Genomic DNA, 24,650 nt, shown 5'->3' on the forward strand with positions numbered 1-24,650 from the left:
GACCAGAATTGAACACTAAAGTCCAAGTTTGGCCTAACTAAGGCTGCAGACATGCCCGGGGGAGGAGGGGTGAGGAGGATGTCTGCGTGGAAGGCTGCAGACGTGCCCGGGCGTGGTGGGGGGGTTTGAGGAAGAGGTGGCCTATCAGTGGGTGCCACATGTCAGGACGGTGACGAGGACACGCTTGCAAGTTGAAGTCTCGTTGATGGACAGAGGCCACTGGCACATCAGTGAGGAGGAACGGTGTGAACTGGCCGGTGGACGGACACAGTGTATGGAGTTAGGCTGGCTGCGTGTCTGCAGTGAGACCAGGCCACTGGGGCACACAAGTATCCCATGCCACCTGGCTGTCGAGGTGTCCAAGCACCTCCGTGGAACATGTTGTTTCTCTTGCCCCCCCCCCCACCCCCTGCAGATTACCATGTATGCTAATCAGACAGCGATGTTCACCCCAGTGGTTGGAGCCGCTGCACTGCAGGTGGCCATCCGGCAGCGTAGACTTGACAGCTCAGAGAGGCTGCGGCAGCAGCGGCTGTTGCTGCTGAGGGGGTGGCCGCAGAGGGCCCCGTCGTAGCTGCACAGGCTGCAGGCGCACACTGCCGGAATGTCTAGGAGGATGCTGAGGGAAACAATCACCACCAGATTGTTGGGGATACACAGGATACGGGCACTGATCTCGATGGGGCGCGGGGGGGAGGAGGAGGAGCAGGTGCTGGTGGTGCCAGGGCACCACAGGGGCCCAGCAAGGCCTAGGGTTTACCGTAACCGCATGTCCTTCGAGGACCTACCGGACAGGGCATGCAGGAGGAGACTATGGTTCAGCAGGGAGACAGTCGCACATATATGCCATCTCATGGCGCACCTTGCACCATGTGGAACGGGAGGAGGACATGCTATCCCAGTGACCATCAAGGTGATGGTGGCCCTAAACTTTTATGCGACCTGTTCTTTCCAGGTGCCGAGTGGGGGCCTATCCGGGATCTCACAAGCATCGGTTCACAGGTGCATCCGGACCATGACCGACGCCCTGTACGCCATCGCTGACAGGTACATTCAATTTCCCGAGGACCACGCACAGCAGGAAGCACGGGCATGTGGATTCGCCAACGTGGCCGGGATACTGATGGTCCAGGGTGTCATCGGTGGTGTGCATGTCACCATGCGCCCACCTCCAGATAACAGGGAAGTGTTCTTGAACAGGAAGGCACATACTCTATGAACATTCAGATGGTCTGCAACCCTCACATGAGGATCATGCACGTATGCGCACAGTACCCCAGGAGTGTGCATGATGCCTACATTCTGACTCAGTTGTTCATCCCAGCAATGTTCGAGGGATGCCCCCCCCCACCCCGGCCGAGGGGCTGGTTGCTGGGTGACAGGGGTTACCCATTGAGGTCGTGGCTGATGACGCCAATACGGAAGCCACAGACCAACGGGGAGACCCTATGCAACGAGGCCTATTCAGCAACCAGGGGTGTGGTGTAGAGGTGCTTTGGACTGCTGAAGATGTGATTCAGGTGCCTGGACCGCTCCGGAGGGGCCCTGCATTATCACCCCGACAGGGTCGGTCGCATAGTTGTGGTCTGCTGTGCGCTGCACAACATAGCCATGCAGAGGGGTGATATCCTGATGGAGGAGGCACAGGGAGGACCCGACGGCAGTGGAGATTCCGCAAACGGGGAGGGGGGAGGAGGATGACGAGCATCAGGGTGGGGTGGGGGGAGGGGGCCCCGGGCACAGCCACGATCTGGGTGCTGGATATGGCCGGGAGGCTGCACGATGGCTCCGTCGAGGACGGCGGGCAAGCGAGGCGTTGGTCGCCATGCGGTTCACAAACTGCGGGTAAGGGATTCGCTGAACACTGGCACTTGCACCGCCATTCGCGCACACGGGCACCACTGCACTTCTGCACCGTGCACACCCCACCACTTTCACATCACCTTGCGACTGCGGCACTGCAGGATTGCATTACGTTGACAATTGTGTGAGCGGGTGTGATCAGTACGATGTTGAATGATGACAACCCGCTCTCCGATGAGCTGTGAGCTCAGAATTGTTAGACAATGTCTGACTCATGGCAATAGCTGAACACCACCTCGGTGGGCACTGCATGCGTCACGGAAACACCATCACATGCCCATGTGGGGTAGCTGGCGTCGGTATGCTGAGGACGACGGGATTTGGTTGGGGGGTGAGGGAGGGAACACACATCCAGCATCACCGTTGCACCAAACGTAAACCCCAGCGCCACTCGATCACCCTCAAGAGCCCACTGGCACCGGACATAGCACAGCGTCTTCCAAATTCAGTGTAACAGTGACTTTAATCATTACATTCACAGGCAGGTGCCCTAGCCTCGACAGCTAAGCTGTGCCCTGCACCCGTGCCAACTTACTAAGTGTCTAACTTATTTGCATTACGGGCCCTACCACTACGCCTTGGTGTATCCCCAGATGGTACAGCAGGAGTGGAGGAGGACTGCTGAGAATCCCGCCCTGCAACATGGCTCCCCGTCAGCACGCGTTTCCTGGAGTGGCCCGGCTTCGATGGGCCAGGCTGCTCGCCGGGCATGCTGGATGGCGTGGGGCCACCCTGTCCTGCCCGCTGCCCACCAGATGCACCAGGGACGGTGCGGGGGGAGGCAGAGTGTTCAGGGACCTCCCTTGCTGGAGGTCCTCCTCCTCGAGAGTCCTGATGTATATGGAGACCCAGGGACTGAACAACGGGATGACGGCTGTCTTCCAGCATCTGCAGACGCAATTGGAGGAGTCCATCGCGTCCAGGAGCAGCGATTGGTGCTGCTCATCGCAGCCACCCAGGCCGACACCGCACGGGTGGCGTCCGCAGTGGAGGCAATGGGGGAAATGGTTTCGGCCAAGGGTCAGGTTCTGCAAGGCGTTGGGCTTTATGTGCACGCGTCATCCATGGCCCAGTAGGGGGCTGCCCTCTCACAGGCAGCCATCTTACAGAGCCAACAGGTAATTGCCAGAACCACCTCCTCCCTCGGGGAGCCCGGTGGCCCCCGGGCCTCACTGTGGGACGGAGGTGCGATCGGAGACATGCGCGTCGCACCACCAACACCTGGCGCTGCCAGTCCTGGAGGCCTGCTGCGGTATCGACCAGGGTCCGAGCGTTCACACGACGGAGCCCAGGGAGTGCGACATCCCTGTCAGGGAGTGAGCAACCTCTACCTGTGAGTGCCCGACGCGATCCAGCACGTGTGTCAGGCGGCCGATGCTCTCAGCGATGGACTGCTGGGACTGGGCCATGGCCTGCTGAGACTGGGCCAGACCCCGGAGCGTGGCGGCAATGTCCTGTTGGCTCTGTAAGATGGCTGCCTGTGAGAGGGCAGCCCTCTACTGGGCCACGGATGACGCGTGCACATAAAGCCCAACGCCTTGCAGAACCTGACCCATGGCCGAAACCATTTCCCCCGTTGCCTCCACCGCGGATGCCACCCGTGCGGTGTCGGCCTGGGTGGCTGCGATGAGTGGCACCAATCCCTGCTCCTGGACACGGATGGACTCCTCCAACTGCGCCTGCAGATGCTGGGTTGTTCAGTCCCTGGGTCTCTATATACATTGGGTCTCTGGGTGGGTCCAGTAATTCCAGGAACCCGGGAACCGTCTGGGCGGCAGCTGGGTGCTGGGCCTGGGCTGCCCTCCAACCGTACAGCCCCTTGGCTGCTCCAACCTCCACCTGCTGTACCGGCTCAGCAGTGTGGTGCACACCAGACCGTGACCCAGAAGCCTCAACACTTAATTGCCCAACCGAGGTGAGTGTATCTGGGATGGTGGATGTTGTGGGTGACAGCAGTGCCGCAAACTCGAGGTCCTCATCTGTCCACAGGTCTGGTGTGTCCTGGGCCGACTCTTGGACCGAAGGCACATGCGGCCCATGTCATGTTCCGTGTCCGTCGACTGTCTGGCCGTCCTCTGTGCGTCACGGTCCACAGTCCCCGTCCTCTCTCCGTCACTGTCCTGGCTCAAGGCCCTCTCTTCGTGCGACTCACGGCCATCAGTGCCCTGACTGTCCTTCCTATGTCCCTCGGTGTTGTCTCTGTCTGTCCTCTGTGCGTCCCCCTCCAGTGTCCCGGCCTGAGAAGATGGCCGTCCTGTCCGTCTTCCTTCCACCCTCTGCCGTGCGTCCCTGGGTGCGGATGAGCTTGCGGCTAGATGGCGGGGTCTTGTCCGAGAAGACTCTGGACGATCGGCCCCTGGCCCTGGGGAACACAATGATGCATGGTTCATCAGACACGCGGAGTCGGGTGTGAGGTGGTGGAGGGGGGCAGTGTGAGGGAGGAGAAGTTAGGTAGTGGAGGGGGCAGTGTGGGGGATGAGGGGTTAGGGATTGGAGGGGCCAGTGTGAGGCAGGCAGTGTGAGAGGGAGGGGTTACGGGGTGGAGGGGGCAGTGTGAGGGGGTGGGGTCAGAGTGTGGGGGTGGGGTTAGGGAGTGGAGAGGGCAGTGTGAGGGAGGCAGTGTGAGGGGGTGGGGTCAGTGTGCGGGGGTGGGGTTAGGGGGTGGAGGGGGCAGTATGAGGGGGAGGGGTCAGAGTGTGGGGGCGGGGTTAGGGGGTGGAGGGGCAGTGTGAGGGGGAGGTGACGGGCTGAGGGGGAGGTGACGGGCTCCGACCTGGCATGGCGAGATGTGGTTTGGGTGGGGGGAGGGGCGGGATCTGACCCAGGGCACTCAGAGCGGCATGTCAGCACTCAGCCATCGCGTTGTCTTGGGTCCTGTGCGCGGATCGCGCACTTTAAATGACGCTGCACTTGCGCCACGCCCACCGAGTTCCTCGCAGCCCCACTGCTGGTCCCTTTTCGGGCCCTGAATCGCTCGTGCCCGCAGCCGTTTCGCGCCGTCGTGAAACGCGACTGTGTTCATGACGGAGCGGGCACTCTGCCGCATTAACGGAGAATCCCGCCCCCCAAGTCTCGTTTGTTATTAAATGGAACTCCTTGTGTTTACTTCAAAATGAATTGCTCAACACTTATCTATATTAAGTTGATGTTCCCCTTGTCTGCCCATTCCATTATGTTCATGTCCTCCCAATCATCTCCCCTTGAAGCCTTTAACTGTCCACTTTCTTGGAACTCTCCATTTATTTTCATTCCGACCTATTCTAACATAGACCACGCGTTCTCTCAAAACTCCAGAGCTGTCAAGGATTTTTCTTTCATCCCCTCCTCTTTCTCATTTACATGGTACCTTGCTGTGACATCAACAGATGCATATATGCCAAAGGTGCCCAACTCTCACATCTTTCTTGATCCCTTAACTATCTCCTTTGTTATCAATCTTCTTTTCCATCATATAATTCTGGAAAAGTCTAAACCTCAGCCTGTTCAACATAAAATAAACAAATACATCTGCTTGAGCTCCAGCCGCAGTATCTGCTGATTTGCTACTTGTTCCATTCCCTTCCTCCAGTCATTATTTCACGCTGAAGCAGACTGGAACTTCAAAGTCCTATTTGATCCTGATCTGCATTTCAAATTGCACAGCTTCTCTAGCAAACATTGCCTACACCCAGTAATGCAACACTGCTGACCTCTTCGCCACCTCTGCTTGCTGCCACTCAAACTTACCTCCAGAACTAACCACAGCAATATTCTCTCTGTTGACCCTGATGAAATGAAAAAATGAAATGAAAATCGCTTATTGTCACGAGTAGGCTTCAAATGAAGTTACTGTGAAAAGCCCCTAGTCGCCACATTCCGGCGCCTGTTTGGGAAGGCTGTTACGGGAATTGAACCGTGCTGCTGGCCTGCTTGGTCTGCTTCCAAAGCCAGCGATTTAGCCCTGTGCTAATCAGCCCCTCCCTCAGCCTTCCATAAACTCATGATTACCCGAAGCTCTACTACATGCATTTTAATCTTCACTAACCTCCGTTCGCCCATCCGTCCTTGTACGTTTCCCTGTTCTTCTTCAACTCACTGTTAACAGTAGAGTCTTCATATGCATTGGTTCGAATTTTGGAAATTCTCTTGCTTTCTTGTCTCTTGTCTTCACTTTCTACATTTTCTCCTACCCTGTGCATCAGCCCAATGTCAGAGCCCTTATGTCCCAGCGCACCTTTTCTAGTATGCAAGGATATGCCTCCAATTCTGATAGATTCAAAGTCATTACTATACCTCAGCAGGATTGGTGCTGCACAATGAAGGCAGCTCTGTACAGCCAGGTGAGAGGAAATCAAACTCCATTTCTTGAACATTACGACTCTCCACTTAATTTTTGTTGAACTGTAAGTGTAATAGGAAACTATAATGTCTTCAACTCTTGCCCATTAAAATAATGTAATCCTTCACTAACGGATTTCCGACAAGTTGATGAAACAGAGAAATAAATTCAATTGTGTTTCTGGTGCTCGCTCACTGCATTTATAAAAAGAAACACATCTGTCGCCCTGCTGTAGTCTGCTTCAAATGTTATATGCCTGTGTTTCACATGGGGACAAAAAATCCAAGAACGGATGATGACTTAAATGAAAGGAAAATAATGTGGGTGGAAAATGAGTGCAGTCTGAGGCCCCTGATCGACAGTAAATTGAAGCTATGGCGGTAATGTCCAATGGCAGTGAATAAAGCAAATCAGATGTTGCAATGTATTAAAGGTGAATATTGAGCCAAAACTGAGGTAATCCTACCACTTCATAAATCATTGCTCCAGCTGCACTTAGAATACCGTGTACAGTTATTGCCACATTACAAAAAGATCATTACAGTTATTGAAAGGATATAGAACAGAGCAAGCATGTTCTCATTGGAAAACAGAAAATTAATTGAGAGGTAATGTGATTTCTGTTTTAGGGTTCTAAAAGACTAGATAATGAATATGAACCATGATTAACTGCTTCACCTTGTACAGAGCAGTAGACTCAGAGGACGTGGCCTCTGCTTGAAAGGGGCAAATTTAAAACGAATCCGTAAAAAGAGTGGTCCTGAAATTATTGCAGTGGATCATCTTGTGGCGGGCTCCATGAGTTCAATTTTTTTTATCCCTTACCTTCAGTTCTAACTTTCCCCTGAAAAGTGCTTAAAGTGAAAATATATTACGGGTGTAGTCAGGGTAGCAAACTACCTGGGACCTTGGTGAACGACCCCAAGAGCCTATATTCTTAACCAGTGAAATTTTTAAGATTCCTGAAGTGGTAGCTTGGACATCTGATTATTTAATCAAAGTTTATTAAAATATCACATGCATGCAGTTGAAGTATTTTGCCTATAGACCATGACACAATCTCCCAGGGTGTACGCGGAGTAATTTGGGGGTGGGGGGGAAGGCACTGTGTTAAGCAGTTGATGTGTGTTCCTTTGTTTTTTTGCTTTGGTTTTTGTCCTTCGTGTATGGCTGGTGACTTTGTTGTCATCCTGCCTGTTTCGAGTTCTCCGGTGGTTGGTCTGTATTTGGTTTGGTTTACATGTGACGGACCTCTTCTGGGCTGAACTGTGCCCCTCTTGGGTGGGTGGAATGTTTTGCTCTCTCTCCTCCACTGTGCTCCATGTTGGAGTGGCCTTTTCCATGGGCTGGGCTGGTGTTCCCGTCCTCATTGTATTGTCTTCTGTATTTGATACTGTCAATGAACTAAAATATTTGTAGGTTGTTTTTGCAGCTTGCTCCTGCTGGTGGCTGCAAATGCCTGAAGGCTGCTGTTGCTGTTTCCTTCTTTTTCTGCACCTAGAAAGAAGGACAATTTTTTCTAAGATGCCTGAGTCATGGAACATCGGGCCCAGGGGGTGCATGGGTCTGGAAGGCAATCGGTTTGAGGCAAGAAGGTGCTGTGGGACCTGGTGCGCGACATTGATCCAAATGAACCACCTGATGAGGCCGTTGTAAAAATTATTTGGCAGATTTCTGGTGCTTTTCTGCTAGTGTGGTGTGGTGAATGCTGCATGTCACGTCACCACGGGCTGGAAGTCAAGGATGTTCCTTGAGTACTGGTGGAGTATGTAGATGGCAGGATTTGGTTTCGGTGAGATTGGGCCATGTGGAAGGGCCTGCACAGCTGCATCTCGTAACATGAGAATGGTACGTGGAACAAGTCACACATTGATGGACAGATCATTTCTATGACTAAAGTTCCAGACATGATAACACTATCTCAGGCTTATTCTCCAAATCTGTTGAGGAACGTGCAATTGGTGATACTGTGTGTTTGTTTGCTTTTTGTGAAAATTAACTGATATAGCTTTGTACTGGTACCAATATGAAATGGTAACGTTTCCTGTTATTCCCAACTCTCAAGTGCCTACTCCGTGGTACACGTGCCGTGCCTTGGAGAATGATCAGTGCATCACATTTCATGGTATTGCTATATTTACTCGCTATAAATATGGCAGTCAACAAGGTTGCCCTTTTGTCTAGATATTGATATTATATTGCTTTCAGGGTCGCCAGGTATCAAATGATACCACCACAAGGTTCAACCGGATATCGATCAAAGACCCAACAATCAGTTAGTTAGTTCAAGTTCAATAATACTTTATTTACACACAAGATTAACTAAGACATGCAACATATACTCTATGAGCTAAATTACACCCAACACTATGACAACATGTGCTTAACTTCAGGCACCCGGCTTAGGTCAGAGAAACAGTGGCCTTTGTTTGAATCTGAATCTGCTGGGTCTGGAGAAGTAACTGCGGTTCAGCTGGGCTCATCCGTCTGGTAGCGATCGTTGAATTTGGAATTGCTTCTGGTCGTGGTGCTACAGTTGCCGGTAGACGGTGCCGGAGCACCAGGTCCAAAAGAGATCGAACACATGGCAGTGTCTCTCTTTATCCTTGGGGGGGGGGGGGGGGGGGGGGTTTGCACTCTTTTGGGCGGTCCTTAGGTTTGGACCCAATAATTCAGCAGACTTCGATCACTGCCTTCTGTTGCACGTTTTACTTGAGTGTATTATGCGTTTATTGGAGTGTATTAACACGCCTCCGTTTAAAGGCCGTGTGCTTAACACTACTACAGCTCTGTGTATGTAATTACTGCTCGGAGTCGCCAGGTGCCGTATTTAGACACCTCACAAGTATATCAAGGTCAGGTTCAAAGTAATAAACTGTACACCAATTAGTAAGTTCAAACGATTAATATTTATCATACAAATATAATAAATACGCATGCATACGCTAAAGACTAATACTTATTTCTACTATTAAACGACTAAATATTTATCTAAGTAGGAACCAGCAAGGTCAGGGGACAAGGCCTTTGTTCCTTTCTGGACTACACCTTCTGTTCTCTAATAGTCGGCTAGAGTATAAGCAATGCCGGGGTCACGTAGCGAGCGTCGTTTTGGCACTTACTGAACGATGGCTGATGCTCAACGGCCGGTGATGAAAGACAGGATCTGGAGGTCGGAGTCAGAAGCGGAGCCGGAGCAAAAACAGCAGATCTGGGCCGGAGTCAAAACAGACAGAACCATGTGCGGGGTCTACCTTTATAGGTCCCCCAATGTCCGTGCCTCTTCGGGGCGGGCCTTTACCTGCCATGTAGCGATTGGGTCATTTCCCAATCGATATTTTACAAATCCCCCAATCTGAGGGTTTCTTCTCGATGGGTGGGGCGGTCTCTATGGGTCTCTGTGATGGATACTTATGGTGCCGTTTCGTCTGGGCCTCTCTCAAAAGTATCTATTCATATCTAAATGTATCTATTGTGCTGGATCTTGATCGCCTCATTACTATGCAAAGCGTTGTTGCCATTTACACCTTTGGTTGAGATCTTGCACCTGGCCATAAACTGGTTTCGATACATGCAGAATGCTAATTAGCCTTTTGCAAACTGCTTGTCCTGGCTAAAACTGTTTTCTCCCTACAGCCTTAGCAGTTCTCCATTTTGGTAGCCCAGTGTCCATCTTAGGTGGCTACACTTCGATCTGAGCCAATAAAGGGGCGGGTGCCTTGATGGCTGGGCATGTCCTAAGCGGTCATTGACCTTGGCTGTTTATGCTTCCTGAGTAAAGGGAGTGGCGCCGATGTGCCGGGAATTGTTTCGGATACCTGAGTACCAGTCCTTTGTCTTAGAGAAATGCGTCATCAGAATGCAAATCATCTGGGGGTTTCCATCCTGTCTGGTTCTCTGCTTACAAATATACATTTCGGCTCTGAGCCTGCCTGAATCTTGTATTGGCCATATTTCCCTCGAGTCTTTGCAAATGTCCATGTTTCTTTATAAGTGGCCATCCCAGGTGGCTACAATGGAAACCTGAACAGTTTGCCTGACTTTTAGGAGCATCAACACCATAGAGACAGCTGCCAACAATCAAACACTAAAGAGCAGGCCTCCAGCACACGGGGTCCTCTTGCAACCAACGGGCGAGGATGTGGATCGGGGTGGACACCTGAGCCACGCCTCCCGAATGTTCCTGGCAGAGGTCTGGGGTCTAGGGGCTCCTGATGTAGCCGGGGGTGAGCAATGTTTGCCAGCACAATGGGCTCGCTGGATACACTCTCTGAGAGTAGGTGAGACAGTAATGGTAAGGGGTGGGGGGGTGGGCCGCTTGTGGGATTTGAGGGTCCCACGATGTAAGCCCTAACTGATTGTCAGTCTCTATCCTCCGATACCTTACAGAATCAAAATGGAGGGTGTCGTTCCTGCAGCGCTGCCCTCGCAGAGGCTGGAGAAGGCGGCGGCAGTGACGAGGCAGCACCCCATGTGCAGGGGCCGCTGCACTCTCTGGAGACCTGACCATCCATCAGGCTGAGGATAGCCAGAAGCCAGCGACGACCCAAGGTGTGTGGGTGTCATTGTTTTTTCAATTAGATGATGGACAACATGTGCTGCAGAAGACTCCATCTCAGGAGTGAGACAGTGTGGCACCTGTGCCAGTCCTCGTGGATGTCCGCATGGCATTGACACCTCATGGAGGAGGAGGAGGAGGATAGCCGTGAAGGTCACCACAGCCCAGAATTTTATGCCACCGGTTCATTTCAGAGCTCGAGCGAGGACCTGCGCGGCATTTCTCATTCTATAGCCCACATGTGCATTCGGGAGATCCTGGATGCCCTGCATGCTCGGGCATCATACTTTGTCATCTTCAACCTGGACCAGACCTACCAAGATGCCTGAGCTGCAGGATTCTCTGCCACCGCTGGGATCCCCCAGGCCCAGGGAGCAATAGATGGCCCACATGTCGCACCGGGAAATCAGGAGTGCCCTTTATTAATGTTCAGATTGTGTGTGATCACTGTCTCTGTATCATGCATCTGTGTGCCCGCTACCCAGGGAGAGTGCATGACAGCTACACTGTAGGGTATTCTGAGATCCACGACGTCTCCAACTACCAACCCAGGATGACGGCTTGGCTCTTGGGTGACGAGGAGAACCTGCTAAGGTCCTGGCTGATGAAGCCGGTGCAGAGGCCTGACCAAGATGGAGATCTGATATAATGAGGCCCATGCTGCTAACCGTGCTCTCATTGAGCAGTGCATAGGACTGCTGAAAATGCAGTTCCAATGCCTGAACCACTCCGGTGGTGCCCTGCAATACACCCCCCAGAGGGTCTCCCGATTGGTGGTGATCTGCTGTGCTCTCCACACGTGGCACAGTAGCGGAGGGACATGCGGCCTCATCTGAGGAGGAGGTGGATCAGACAGGCCTGGAGGTTGAGCACGGGGAGGAGCTGGAGGATGGAGGTAGTGGCAAACATCTTCCACGTCCGGAGGACTAGGGAGGCCCTGATTCTCACAAGATTCTCATAGGACAAGGCTATGTCCTGCAGCTCAACCACCCCCCCCCCCCTCCCCCATTTCCCTCCTTCCATCCCCCATTTCCCTCCTCCCATTTCCCTCCTTCATCCCCCATTTCCTTCCTTCCCCTACCCATCACGCTACTCCTTCCCCAACCACCCAGTTCCACCCTCCAATGGCTAGTGTAACATCATTTCAGGGTGATGGGCCTGTGTCGGCAGGTCAATATATGTGCTGATCACTCGCTGTGAGGAAAGTTCTGGTGCTCCTCAAGTTTCTGCAAAAGTCTGACTCCTATCTTTCTGCTTACAGCGCGTTCACACCCATCCTCTGAACGGGGTCTGCATCTGGAGCGTTTGATCTTGGACCACTGTGCCCGGAGGGTGGGGGGTGAGGAGGACAATAGAGTGTGGGGGTGCCGGCATGCTTTCTGTGAAGATTAACATGACAGAGGCTTCACATGTACCAGGTGTTACATGTTTTAATAGTGACCATTTGACATTTCCGTTCCCCCTAGCTACAGATAGCTTGCCAGCAGGAATCGACTAAAGTGTGGCCTCGGCGGGGAGAAACTCTGAGGCCAAAAAAACGGCAAGATAGCAAGATGATTCTCAACACTGCAGCCGCCAAGAAACACCCCGTCAAATGTGCCAAAAAGCAGACTTTTGTCTGCTGAATTGTACCTATGATGTCTGCAAGATATGCAGTAATGGCAGTCCAGGGAGACAGTTTTGTTTGGGGATGTTTAGCACAGGGCTAAATCGCTGGCTTTGAAAGCAGACCAAGGCAGGCCAGCAGCACGGTTCAATTCCCGTACCAGCCTCCCCAAACAGGCGCCGGAATGTGGCGACTAGGGGCTTTTCACAGTAACTTCATTTTTCCCGAACAGGCGCCGGAATGTGGCGACTGGGGGCTTTTCACAGTAACTGCATTTGAAACCTACTTGTGACAATAAGCGATTTTCATTCATTTTTTATTCACTTAAACCCTGAAAGGTTGTAAAAATCTATGCAAATGAGGAATAATTAACTTAAACGATCGATTTATGGAAATGAGAAACGGCTTAGAAAGGTTCTCTGGTTTCAATTTACCTGGGTGTTTGCTGAAAGAAACTTTTGTTGCTGTTTGTCCTTGTAAAAATAGCAGTTAGATAAACCTGCACTATAAGATGAGTAATAAACTAATATCATCATTGATTTGTGGAATGTGAATGAGACTTAATCTCAGTTTGGATTTTGTGAGGAAACAGAAAGATTGCTGAGTTCAATGCTGGTGGGAGAATCTGCAGGGGCCTCACAGAGTCTTGCAAAATAGAAAATAATCATCTAAATTAGCTGGAAAATATTGGATAAGTAAGCAGAAAAAGGAACTGGGGTATCCAAAGTCAAGGGATGGTGGATGAAACCTTTACTTTCTGAGAATAGCTGGCACGGAGGAGAATTCTCCAGAGCATATTTATGGATCATCCCTGAAGAAGTAAATAACTATAAGATTGATGTGTTTTAGAGCATAGAACATAGAATATCACAGTGCAGAAGGAAGCCATTCGGCCCATCGAGTCTGCACCGACCCACTTAAGCCCTCACTTCCACCCTATCCCTGTAACCCAAAAACACCTTTTTGGAAGAGAATTCTTCAGGAATTAAGAACTAAACCTGAGTGCATAACATACTATGTTGTTAAATTAATACTGGTTGTTTTATTTCATGTTTTTATACAAGGCAGTTTGTATTGTTTTAAAGAAAAATGTAATCTTGCGGTGTAGTTCTGTTGGTTAAAACTAGATATTCAGGTTTATTTTTAAATGATAACGGTATCTAACTGGCTCGCAACAATAGGGCAAAAAGAAGGTGGGTTTACTTAAAAGGTTGACGACACTCCCAAGTAGAAACTTCACCAGGTCCAGGTAATGTGATTGATATTGTGTACATGGATTACAACGGCATACAATAAAGTTCTTCATTCATTCATTCATTCATTCATTCATTCATGTATGCTCTTACCAAAGGCACTTCCTTGGCTTATTGTCTGCTGATATTTCATCCTATGCCATTTTTCTTTGCCAGAGGTGGTTTGCCATTGCCCTTTGCGCTCAGAGGCAGGGCGAGGAGGCAGGTCCTCAGGCTACCTAACCAGAATAGGAATTGAAACTGTGCTGTTGGCGGTAATCTGAATCGCACACTAGCTATTGAGCCAAAGTACCACAGAATAAAATTGAAGTCAGTGGGGCTAAAAAGGCAGTTTCTGTGGATAAAAATGTTGGCTAAAGGACAGAAAGTAGTGTAGTCATAAATGGTTGATTTCCAGATTGGAGGCAATTGGAGTGATATCAGTGTTGAGACAACTATAAATAAATGGACTGGTCCTGCATATAGAGGGCATAACTGCCAAATTTAATGTCATTTTCAAATTTTTTTAATGTAGTAAACATTGAAGAGGGTAGTGGCAGACTTCAGGATGGTGTGCACTGCTGAAATGGCAGACACGTGGCGGATTAAATTTAATGCAGAAATGTGTGAAATTATTTATTTTGGTTGGACACATGAGGAGAGGCATGAGGATAGTACAATTGAAATACTCTTTAACTAGGATATGAAATCTTGGTTTTATAAATAGATGCATAAAATATAAAGCAAGGAAGTAGGGCTAAACCTTGACCAAACGATGATCAAGCCCAGTTGGAGTGTTGTGGCCAATTCTGACACCACACTTCAGGATGTCAAGGCCTTTGAAAGTGAGCAGAGTAGATTTACTAGAATGGAAACTATGACATAGGACTTCAGTCAAATGGAGAGACAAGAGAAGCTGGAATTGTTCTCCCAAATCAGAAAAGATTGAGGGGAGATTTAATATAAGCACCAAAATCATTTAAAGTTTTGATAGAGCAAATCACAGAGTTGTTACATCACACATCGAGGGCCGAAGGGCCTGTACTGCGCTGTATCGTTCTATCTATCTACAAGGAGGCTTGCCATCTCTGTGCCAGCTCTCCATATAAGCAATTTTAACCGGTGGGCTTCTGGTAGACAATAGTAGGGAACCACATTGGCAAATTTCTCAATTAACATGATGAGGAATTAAGGATTGGAAGAATTTTATTACAGACCTTAATGGGCTCCATCCTGTTCTCAAATTCACCTTTGAAATGGAACATCAAATGAGCTCCCTTTCCTCGACGTGCTGTTGAGGAATCTGAAAATGATTTGCCAAATACTGTCTACCACAGCACACTTTCACTGGTTAATATATGTATTGGGATGCCGACCGTTTCATGTGCTATATGTTTGGCTTTATCGGCAACCTCCTAAATAAGGCCCGAGCCATTTTCTCAAGATGTAAACCTGATGCTGAAATGGAGCACATCAGAGCTATCCTGCGGCATAATGAAATTAAATGAAAATCGCTTATTGTCACAAGACTACCCTGATCAGATCATTGCTCAGTGTATATCACGCAAACTCATTAATGGACCCAAGGCTGCCACTTCTGGTCGTATAAAGGTCTACTGATTATCCCAGAAAGGGCAAGCTGTCTTAAAAATGTGAACGATGGTGAAGTGAACCTTTCCACGCTGTCACTCTGCAGTAGTAATTGGTTAATCTGACTTCACAGACTATGTCATCAACAAGTGGGAATTTGAATATGTACCAGACAAGCAAACATTTTTGTTTGTGTAGTCCGCTTGGTCTTACGCATGATTCTTTGATCCATTTCTTGCAACCGCCTTCATCGTGACATGGGTGGCAACATCTTTCTGAAATTCCCAGTTCTCCTCTAAGACAATGCTGCCATCAAGACAAAAAGACATTTTGCCTACCACAAAAATGAGTAATGTGATATATGAATTTCAATGCCAATGTCATACCGGGTATGTAGGCCATACAGCTCAACGACTGAAGAATTGTATCAAACAATAATGGCTTTTTGCAACAAAGTACTCATTGTACTCAACCACTTGATGCTTGCAAAACTCAGAGCACCGTGTCCAACACAGGATGTGATTCTGCGGTTGGACAATGCTCGTTAAACAATCCTGACTGTGCTATGACTTAAGAATTGAACTGACAACAAATTTAAGACATCCAGTCAGGCTCACAATGTGACTTACTTATGCATGCTAGAAGCTACATTTGTTCACAAACAGGGCCCTGTCCTTTGCAAACAGAAAGAACATGTTTACGCATTGCACCTTTTTTCAATGCCTTGACCAGTCATCTTTAATGGCACAGTGGTTAGCACTGCTGCCTCACAGTGCCAGGGAACCGGGTTGAATTCTGGCCTTGGGTAACTCTGTGTGGAGTTTTCACATTCTCCACGTGTCTGCGTGGATTTCCTCCGGGTGTTCCGGTTTCCTCCCACAGTCCAAAGATGCGCAGGTTTGGTGGATTGGCCATGCTAAATTACCCCATAGTGTCCAAAAGGTTATGTGGGGTTATGAGAATAGGGTGGGGCGTGGGCCTATGTGGGGTGCTCATTTGGAGGGTTGGTGCAGACCTGGTGGACTGAATGGACTCCTTCTGCACTGTAGTTATTTTATGATTCTAACCAGCCTGGTTTGAATTTAAGCAAAAGCTTGGCAGTTAACTGTTCCCTGTTGCATTCTGAATGATGTCAAAGTTACTATCGATGATGAAGATGAGGAAGATCCATGTGACAATGCAGGTGATTGGGACAAATTATTTGATGAATCAGAGTGAATTTGAAGGATTTTAACACGAAGTGTTATAGATAATTTGTTTATATTGCACTGGATGCAAAATGTATAATTCCTAATGTTATACAATGAATATTAATTCACCAGGGTCAAAATCAAGCATGTGTCAACTCCTCAAACATTACCCTTGTAAAAGTAGGCCCTGCGATTTTAGGCCTAAAAGATTGGTCTTAAGAATTCAACACAAGTATACGTTACTCACATTTACTGCACATTTCTAAGTGGAATTGCTACGAAACATAAGGCTATAAAACGTGGCTTGCGTTTAATGAGGTGCCTGAACAGGGAACATGCGGCCAGGGCCACACAGCCCAGTTTTGTACACTGAGGAGCTCTGCTGGCCGGAAATTCTCACTGCAGTGAGAGATCGGGACGCTATTTAAAAATGGCGGCATGATCTCCAAGGCCCTCGAAGTGACCAACATCCCCGCACCCTCCCCAACACTCACACAGGCCACGCTGTGCCTGATCACACCTGCTCAAAAAATGCCAGCTTGGCATCTTGAATGTGCCAACCTGGCACCCTGGCAGTAGCACAGCAATGCCAGTGTGCCACTCTGCCCAAAGGGCATTCACCTGGGGGCTTCCGATGCCCTGGGAGACGACTGCCATTCCATCTGGTCCCCATTTGTGGAGACCTCTACTGAACTGCACCACGCTTGAGGTCTCTGAGGCGATGGAGATAGATCCCACGCCTCTGGTAACTTCGGAATCTGCACATTAAACGGAGACTAACTGTCTCGCTTTAATGTGCAGCTTTTCTGTGGCAGAATTTACATTGCAACATCTCACGAGATCGCATTAGATCTCGCGAGGCATTGTGAACCTGGTAGATCTCAGGGGAGAGGTCTCCTGGCTTCTACCGGCCTTGCTGCACCGCGGTGAGCTGCTTTTCGGGCGCAAAGTGGCCCATTAAATCGTGCCCAAGGACTTGGCAGAATAGTTATTCTGAACATTTATTCTGTGGCCCCTCCATACAAACTCATGACTCCACTCCACCTTACACCTCATACTCCCAGACCACCTCCATTTCAATCCCGCCTCTCGTATATCCCCAGGTGACCTCTATATCGCCTTACTCTGGTTAGACCTAAGGAGCCGTGTGAAGATGATTTTTTTTTTAAACTGCTAACACTTAAATACAGCTCTCATTCATACAAAAAAATTCCCAATCATGAAACCTATTTAGATCTTTTAAATCTTCTCACGTGGTTAATCTCCTATTTTTTTTAAGAACCCTTTATAAGCAAAGTCCACATTAAATACAGCTAGTTTTTTCATAGTCTCTTTAAACTGTGAATCCAACTGTGAACTCAAAACCCCCTGCTGAGATAATTGGAGCCTCTGAAACCAAGCAATCATAATGGCCTAATCGCCCTAGGGGAAATATAAATTAAGACCTCTAATGAAACCACATGATCAGGTGACCTATCAATCAAAGCAATCCAGCAGGGTTTTTTCAACTCTGACTAACTGCTTCAACAAAGAGCAAAGAATTTTTTTAAATTTGCAGCATTAAATTTGAACAGAGCTTATCTGTCACTCATGAGCATGTGTGTCTAATACAGCAATTTCTGACTCTCACACTGGGTTACGGCTCCTGTAACAGTTAGCTTGAACTCGGCTGGAAGTTCACATGGCCCTGCTGTGTTTGGATTTCTCTCCTGTGTGAATCATACCGTGCCCACAAAAAATGTAATTTGACAGAAATATGGGTGAGACCTCTGGATCTGAGTAAGATCCTCAATTGCTTCTTGTCAAATGGTATAGGCTCCTCAAGTACTTTAGTAATGGAGAAGGGGATGCAAATTTGTCAATGGGCAATTGCAATGCATGAACATTTGCTATTTTGATAACTTTGTAGCATGAAAACAGTCCTATAGCATGAACCCAGAACAAAGCCAATTTAATTTCCCTTATTTTCAAGTATTACTGTCAATGAATGTTTTCATAGAATTATTTCATGGATACTGCTATAATGATAGTATTCTGTGCAACTAATCAGACTGGCAAATCAGTCACAATGGACAATCGATTGATCACTAAAGGTTACATGTGTATGCCAAACATTCAGAGCCGTGGCCTATTATGTTCTGCATTTTAAGGTGTTGCATTACAACATTAAAGATAAATATATTGAGAAAGGGCACACCTATTCTTTATGCAAATGCTATATAACGCACTGCTCAGGGTTATAGTGCACTCTGGTGTTGGGAGCTGTGGCTCCTGATGTTTACCTTATACAAATCTGCTGAATGTGTAATTGAGAGAAAATTTTCATATCCGTAGGTGACTCTACTTATTTCAGGAAGAGCTAGAAAGAAGGCTTGCAAGGCACCCTTTGTCAAGCTTGGTTTGCCTTGCTAAAAGATTTGCTAACTTGAGAATATCTAGGTGGTTTTGATTTTTGAGCAAATAGATTTGGTATTTGGTTTTAATTGTCAAGAAATGCTAACAATATTGACTTGTTCTTTATAGCATGGGTGTGCTACGCGTATATGCCCTCTATTGGTCAGTGAGAGGTTTGCACAAATGTAAAGCATTTCTGAATGATTGGGAATGGCAAATATAAGTGATGGGAAATAATCTATATCAGATGCTCAGTTCAGTTACAAATTATATGTTGAATTGCCATTATTGAAGGATTTATGTTAAGCTGGACTTCACACTGACTATAATGCCATATCCAAAGTGAGGGGAAAAGCTGCTGCAGAGTCAATTTTTCAAAATGCTGGTTTCCATCTACCTTCCAATAAAATAAATCTTGGCTTCTTTTAGTTTCCTTGAGGAAATTGGGTGTGTTTCTTTACAAGGATGCCCAGTTTTCCAGTATTAGTCCAAAGGAGGAAATTCATTTTGGAAAAAATGTGACTATGATTTGAATCGAAGTTTACTTTTTGCTTCCTATTTCTTTAGGTGCTTGGTTGAAGAGTGGATTGGGACTTGTACAAAGAGAAGGGGACTATCTCACTTGGACTTACTTTGCTCCACAGTTGGGTTACTGGGTTGCAGCCATGTCCCCTCAAAGCCCAGGTAAATAATTTGAAACAATTGTAGCCAAGTTTGAAGATAGCTCTAGATGGTGGGGGTTGAAATTAATGGACTAGAACACTGAAGTACTGTATTGACATTTGAACAATATTGAAAATGCAGATGGTTAATAACTATAGTTGCTATTTTCAAAGTCCCAAATACTTCATAGTAAATAATAGTATTCTACTTTTTTTAAATTTCTACGTGATAAAAAGGGCATCTATCACCTTCACAAATCTAGTCTGACGAAGTTTTCTAAATGATGCATTTCAAAGAATATAAAAAGCTATTTGATATAATTTAATTTGCACATTTTAGGTAATATGGGTCTCGTTGGAGGCAGTGACGCCTCTGTCTATCATACAGCATTCCTGTTGGCCATTCTTGGAGGGATGACTGTCATTCTGCTGGTTCTGCTTTGCTTACTCATCTATTATTGCAGGTAACCTTTCAGAGGAAACTGCTTTTTAGCAATAAAGCAGAGCACCTCAAAATAACCGGTTTCCAAAGAATGAAGTATAATCTAGAGAAGTTGAAATCTTAATTTCTAATAGGCAAAATGCTGTTTCTTGCATGATTCTTATTGTGATTAATTGAAAAATGCTTAGTAGCAAAGCTATATGAAGCTTAAAAGATTCTTAATTTTACTGCAGTAATTTTCAGTTATTGTAATGTATTTTATCCAATATGCTGTACCACAGTGTGGTAGGAAAATGCTCCATGCTGTGATTCTTCAATGAGTTCCCAATCTCAGCCATACTCTCAAGGATGCATCTTTTGGCTGAAAAATTGTTTGGATTGCCAGAATAAAATAGAGGAGAAACGAGGGTAATTTTCTTTTGTACCAAAAAAGTTTTATTGAAATATATGTTCATTCGTTATAGTAAACAAAGTTGACATTAATAATTTTGCATTACTACAAAAATCTCACTTACTTAAAACAAAGATTATTGGGTGAATTTTGCAGAACTGGAGATCCTTCGAGAGAGAGAGAGCTTTTGTTAAGAAAATATGTTGAATTTTTCTGTATCATCTGTTGCAACAAATATTTTTGTGATAGTTGGGATTTGTTTATCGACCAAGTATATCTGCTTCCTGTTATTAGATTTGTGTTTGCAAAGTATAAATGGATAAAGTGTAGCCATCATAAGTCTGTTTATTTAAGTAATCGCTAATTGCTTTTTAAATTGCCAGATAGATTTTCCTTGAAACGTTTTCATAGATCTAATTTATCCTTAAACCAGTTCCAGTTAAACTTTATTTTTTATTATGCAAAGTGATTTACAACACAGTCTAAAATACTCTCTCCTTCCCAACCCATTCATTTTTCTTACAGGAGAAAATGCTTAAAACCCCGTCAATACCACAGGAAAATTCAGCTGTCGTCTGCATTGGACAGCTCGAAAAAGGACCAAGCAACTTCCATGTCTCACCTCAACTTAATTAGTGCAGTTCACATGGAACTGGTATCAACCAATGGAGAGGCAGATGTTCATACACCAATGCTGAAACCATCATATTGTACTTCACGAGAATTCAGTTCGAGGGAAGACTTAATTTCACATAAAAACCTATCCTTGAGAGAGACCTTAAAGGGGGATTATTGTATGTCTCCCCCTAGAAACTATCGCCTCAAAATGGCAAGATCAATTGATGTCTCTGAGGATTTTGAATCTCCTGTGAGGGAAGACTATAGGAAAAGCTACAATTCAGTTGCTGCCCAGCCACTACTAGATAAAAGAGATAGAGAAGTTCAGGCTTCAATAAGCCTTCTTTCCACTGACAGTAAAAGTAGTATCCGAGAACCAGATTACCAACTGCCGTATGGTTCCGACAAAGCACAAAAGGTGGATAGAAAAACAACTGATTACATGATGTCCCGGTCAGTTGACCACCTTGAAAGACCAACCTCTTTTCCTCAGCCAGGCCAGTTACTCTGTTGCAGTTCAGCAGATGAGGTGAATGACAATGTTTATAGAAAAGTGCTACCTACATTGGTCATTCCTGCTCATTATATGAAGTTGCCTATGGAATATCCGTCCTTGGGGCAGCCTTTGACTGCTCCAGCAGAACAACAGCTAGAGTTGGAAAGGTTACAAGCAGAGCTTTCTATTTCTCACCAACAGGTACATCCACATTCGCAACAAACATTATCACAACAGCAGCTTCAGGAAACAGAAGGTGGAGATTGGAGTCCACAATCATCCGCCATGTCAGAATCTGTATCCATCCCAGCATCACTAAGTGAAGCTGCAATGGCTCAGATGAATGGAGAAGTCCAACTCTTTACGGAAAAGGCACTGCTGGAACTAGCTGGAGGAAAACCTCTCCCTCACCCTCGAGCTTGGTTCGTTTCCCTAGATGGCCGTGCAAATGCCCAGGTTAGACATTCTTACATTGACTTACAGAAAGCTGGAAAAAATGGGAGCAATGATGCAAGTTTGGATTCCGGTGTGGATATGAATGAACCAAAACCTTCCCGAAAGGGAAAAGAAGCACGGGAACGAAATCTTTCTGGCAGTATGACATACACGAGGCTGGTGTATGTGGATGACATGGAGCAGAGTGGTAGTGAAAGTGGCACAGCTGTCTGCAGTCCAGAGGACAGCTCAATGAAGCCACTCATGGAAGGATCAACTGAAAGAGATAATAGCACAACAGGTGGATTACAAAATGAAAATATACAGAGAATTGAAGAAATTGAAGAATGTCTTCCAGCTAACTCGCAACAGACAGAGATTGTTGATACTGATGATAAAATGATGAATAATGGAAGTGACCGCATTAATGACAATGACCAAATCAATGAGAATGATGACAATGACAGCACTGAAGACCAAGACGAGGATAAAAAAAGCCCTTGGCAGAAACGGGAGGAAAGACCTTTAATGGCTTTTAATTTGAAATGATCATTTACAGGTTTGCCAGCACTGGAGTTTAAAAAATAAATGGTTGCCAAATATTTTATGAACGTGTTTGTTCAGTTGTGAGAATTTGAGATATTTGAAAGAGGAAAAACCATGAATATATTTGAAAGGAAATCTGAATGCTGTGCTGGTCTTTCAGCTATCATGGGGGGGAAAGTTCAGGTAGTTTTCCAAGCAATTGTTGCTTGACTGAAGGCCAATGAGACAGCCAGATAATTATAGAAAGACAATGTCTTCAAATTTATTTTTGCCATAAATGGCCTATTGTATGAAATAATCAATTCCATGCCAGATATTTTACCTGAATATCCCAGTAGTGAAGGCAGTATGATGGATTTCTACTTATTTGCCAGAATTATACTGTAAAAGTGTATTAAAGGACATACATAAATGCTGTGTCCGCAGTTATAGAATATTTGAAAGAAAGGCTATGCATTGCTGCTTTTAAAATTATGTTGCTGAATTTACTTATCATGTCTGATGTTTGTTGTAAACTATTTTCTTTAAGATTGTTTATTCTCTTAGACTTAATATTGTTAGAGCATTTAGCTACCAGTATGCTGTGAATGACCATACTCAGTGATGGCAGAAGCCACTGATTAAAACCAAACTGTCCTCTTTCTTTAAAAAAAATCTTGTCCGGTATTCTCCAAGTGCCTTCATGTTTTCCACTAAACAAACTCTTATTTCAATAGTACTTTTCTCTAGACTCTTGAAATTCTGCTTTTCAAAATTGTCAGTTTTTTGACAGTTCTTTAATGATTTGCATGCAATCATCACCCAGTTGTGCTTTTTTTTGTCATGCTTTAAATACAGCCGTATACTGTAGATAGTAATGTGTGTTGTATTACTGGTTTTGCTGTTGAACTACAGGTAGACTAGAGAACTTTTACAGAGACATGAAAGTAGCCATGACTGATATTCTGTATATATTGTATGTTTGGCTGCAGTTGAATATTTTAATTGCTAGCATTCCCATGTCATTCCAATCTGGGATAATTGAGTGGTCAAGACTGAGTGATCAATCTGTTTAAGCCAACATTTTATCCTTCTGTATCATTTTACAGTGCCAGGATTCCGTCTCTGTTCAACCTTTTTGGATTGGTTGCTTGTTTCTATAAAGCTAATTATTCAAAATAAACTTGGGTAAAAGCTGAACTTTCTTGTATTTATTATTTGAAAGGTTTGCCCAGTCAGTCTTATTTTTTTAGCCCTGTATTTATATCTTTCATTATACACATAGAAAAACAATTTATATTTGAGGGTTTTGTTCTTGGTCTACTGACTGTGGCCGAATGAGAAGTTATGTTGAATATTTGCTTACTCAGTGACCACAATAGCTGTTTATAAGATTATAATAAATCTATATCTGGAATTATGTTCTTTTTTTGTCTCACTAAAAATAGACAGTTTAAAATATTGTGATTTCTGTATTTTATGGATAATATGTTAATGTATGTTTGAAGGTAATTGCATATTGTGAAAAGCTAAAAATGTCATGGGTACTCAACACTTAGACAGCGATCCTGATGGCCAATGTGCCAAAAGGCTTTCCAGCCCTGATCCCTTGTCAATATGGGGGGGGGGGGGAAAATCCAATTACTTGGAGTGGCTGTTTTCTGTCCTTGACTATTTCTGCTTTCTGGGCTGGAAATTTACATTTTGTAGTCTGGTCCACTGTTGTATGGTCCACCATATATACATCAACAATCTCCTAGATTGAACATGTATGTATGTATGTAGGACCCGGGATCAAGGGGGCACACACGGTAGTATTGTGGATAGCACAATCGCTTCACAGCTCCAGAGTCCCAGGTTCGATTCCGGCTTGGGTCATTGTCTGTGTGGAGTCTGCACATCCTCCCCGTGTGTGCGTGGGTTTCCTCCGGGTGTGCAGGTTAGGTGGATTGGCCATGATAAATTGCCCTTAGTGTCCAAAATTGCCTTTAGTGTTGGGTGGGGTTACTGGGTTATAGGGATAGGGTGGAGGTGTTAACCTTGGGCAGGGTGCTCTTTCCAGGAGCCGGTGCAGACTCGATGGGCCGAATGGCCTCCTTCTGCACTGTAAATTCTATCTATGTAATCACCGAGAGCTAAGGGTTCCTGGGTTTGTTGGAGTTTTCATCATTGTCCAGAATGAGCAGCCAGAGCTTCAGACCCGAAAGAGCAGCTTTAAAATAAATGTCATAGACACTGTCAGGTCTGTTTCACTGACAATTGTGGTGTTGCAGCTTCTGACCTTAGGACCACTTTGTGGTTTTGGTCTCCTGTTTAAAAGCCATAAGCTG

At 46.2% G+C, this 24,650-nt stretch overlaps 1 protein-coding gene across 1 annotated transcript in view; it reads left to right on the plus strand.

Annotated features, from left to right (window-relative positions):
• fam171a1 (family with sequence similarity 171 member A1) overlaps positions 1 to 23,520 on the plus strand; it is a 209,516-nt gene extending 185,996 nt beyond the window's left edge. The window contains exons 6-8 of the mRNA XM_038797952.1: positions 19,319 to 19,435; positions 19,754 to 19,877; positions 20,772 to 23,520. Coding sequence (XP_038653880.1) covers positions 19,319 to 19,435; positions 19,754 to 19,877; positions 20,772 to 22,344 — 1,814 coding nt within the window. The 3' untranslated portion in view covers positions 22,345 to 23,520. The remainder of the gene's footprint in view (positions 1 to 19,318; positions 19,436 to 19,753; positions 19,878 to 20,771) is intronic.
• Positions 23,521 to 24,650: the final 1,130 nt, after the last annotated feature.

This window comes from Scyliorhinus canicula, chromosome 5, assembly GCF_902713615.1.
Source record: "Scyliorhinus canicula chromosome 5, sScyCan1.1, whole genome shotgun sequence".
NCBI classification, from domain to species: domain Eukaryota; kingdom Metazoa; phylum Chordata; class Chondrichthyes; order Carcharhiniformes; family Scyliorhinidae; genus Scyliorhinus; species Scyliorhinus canicula.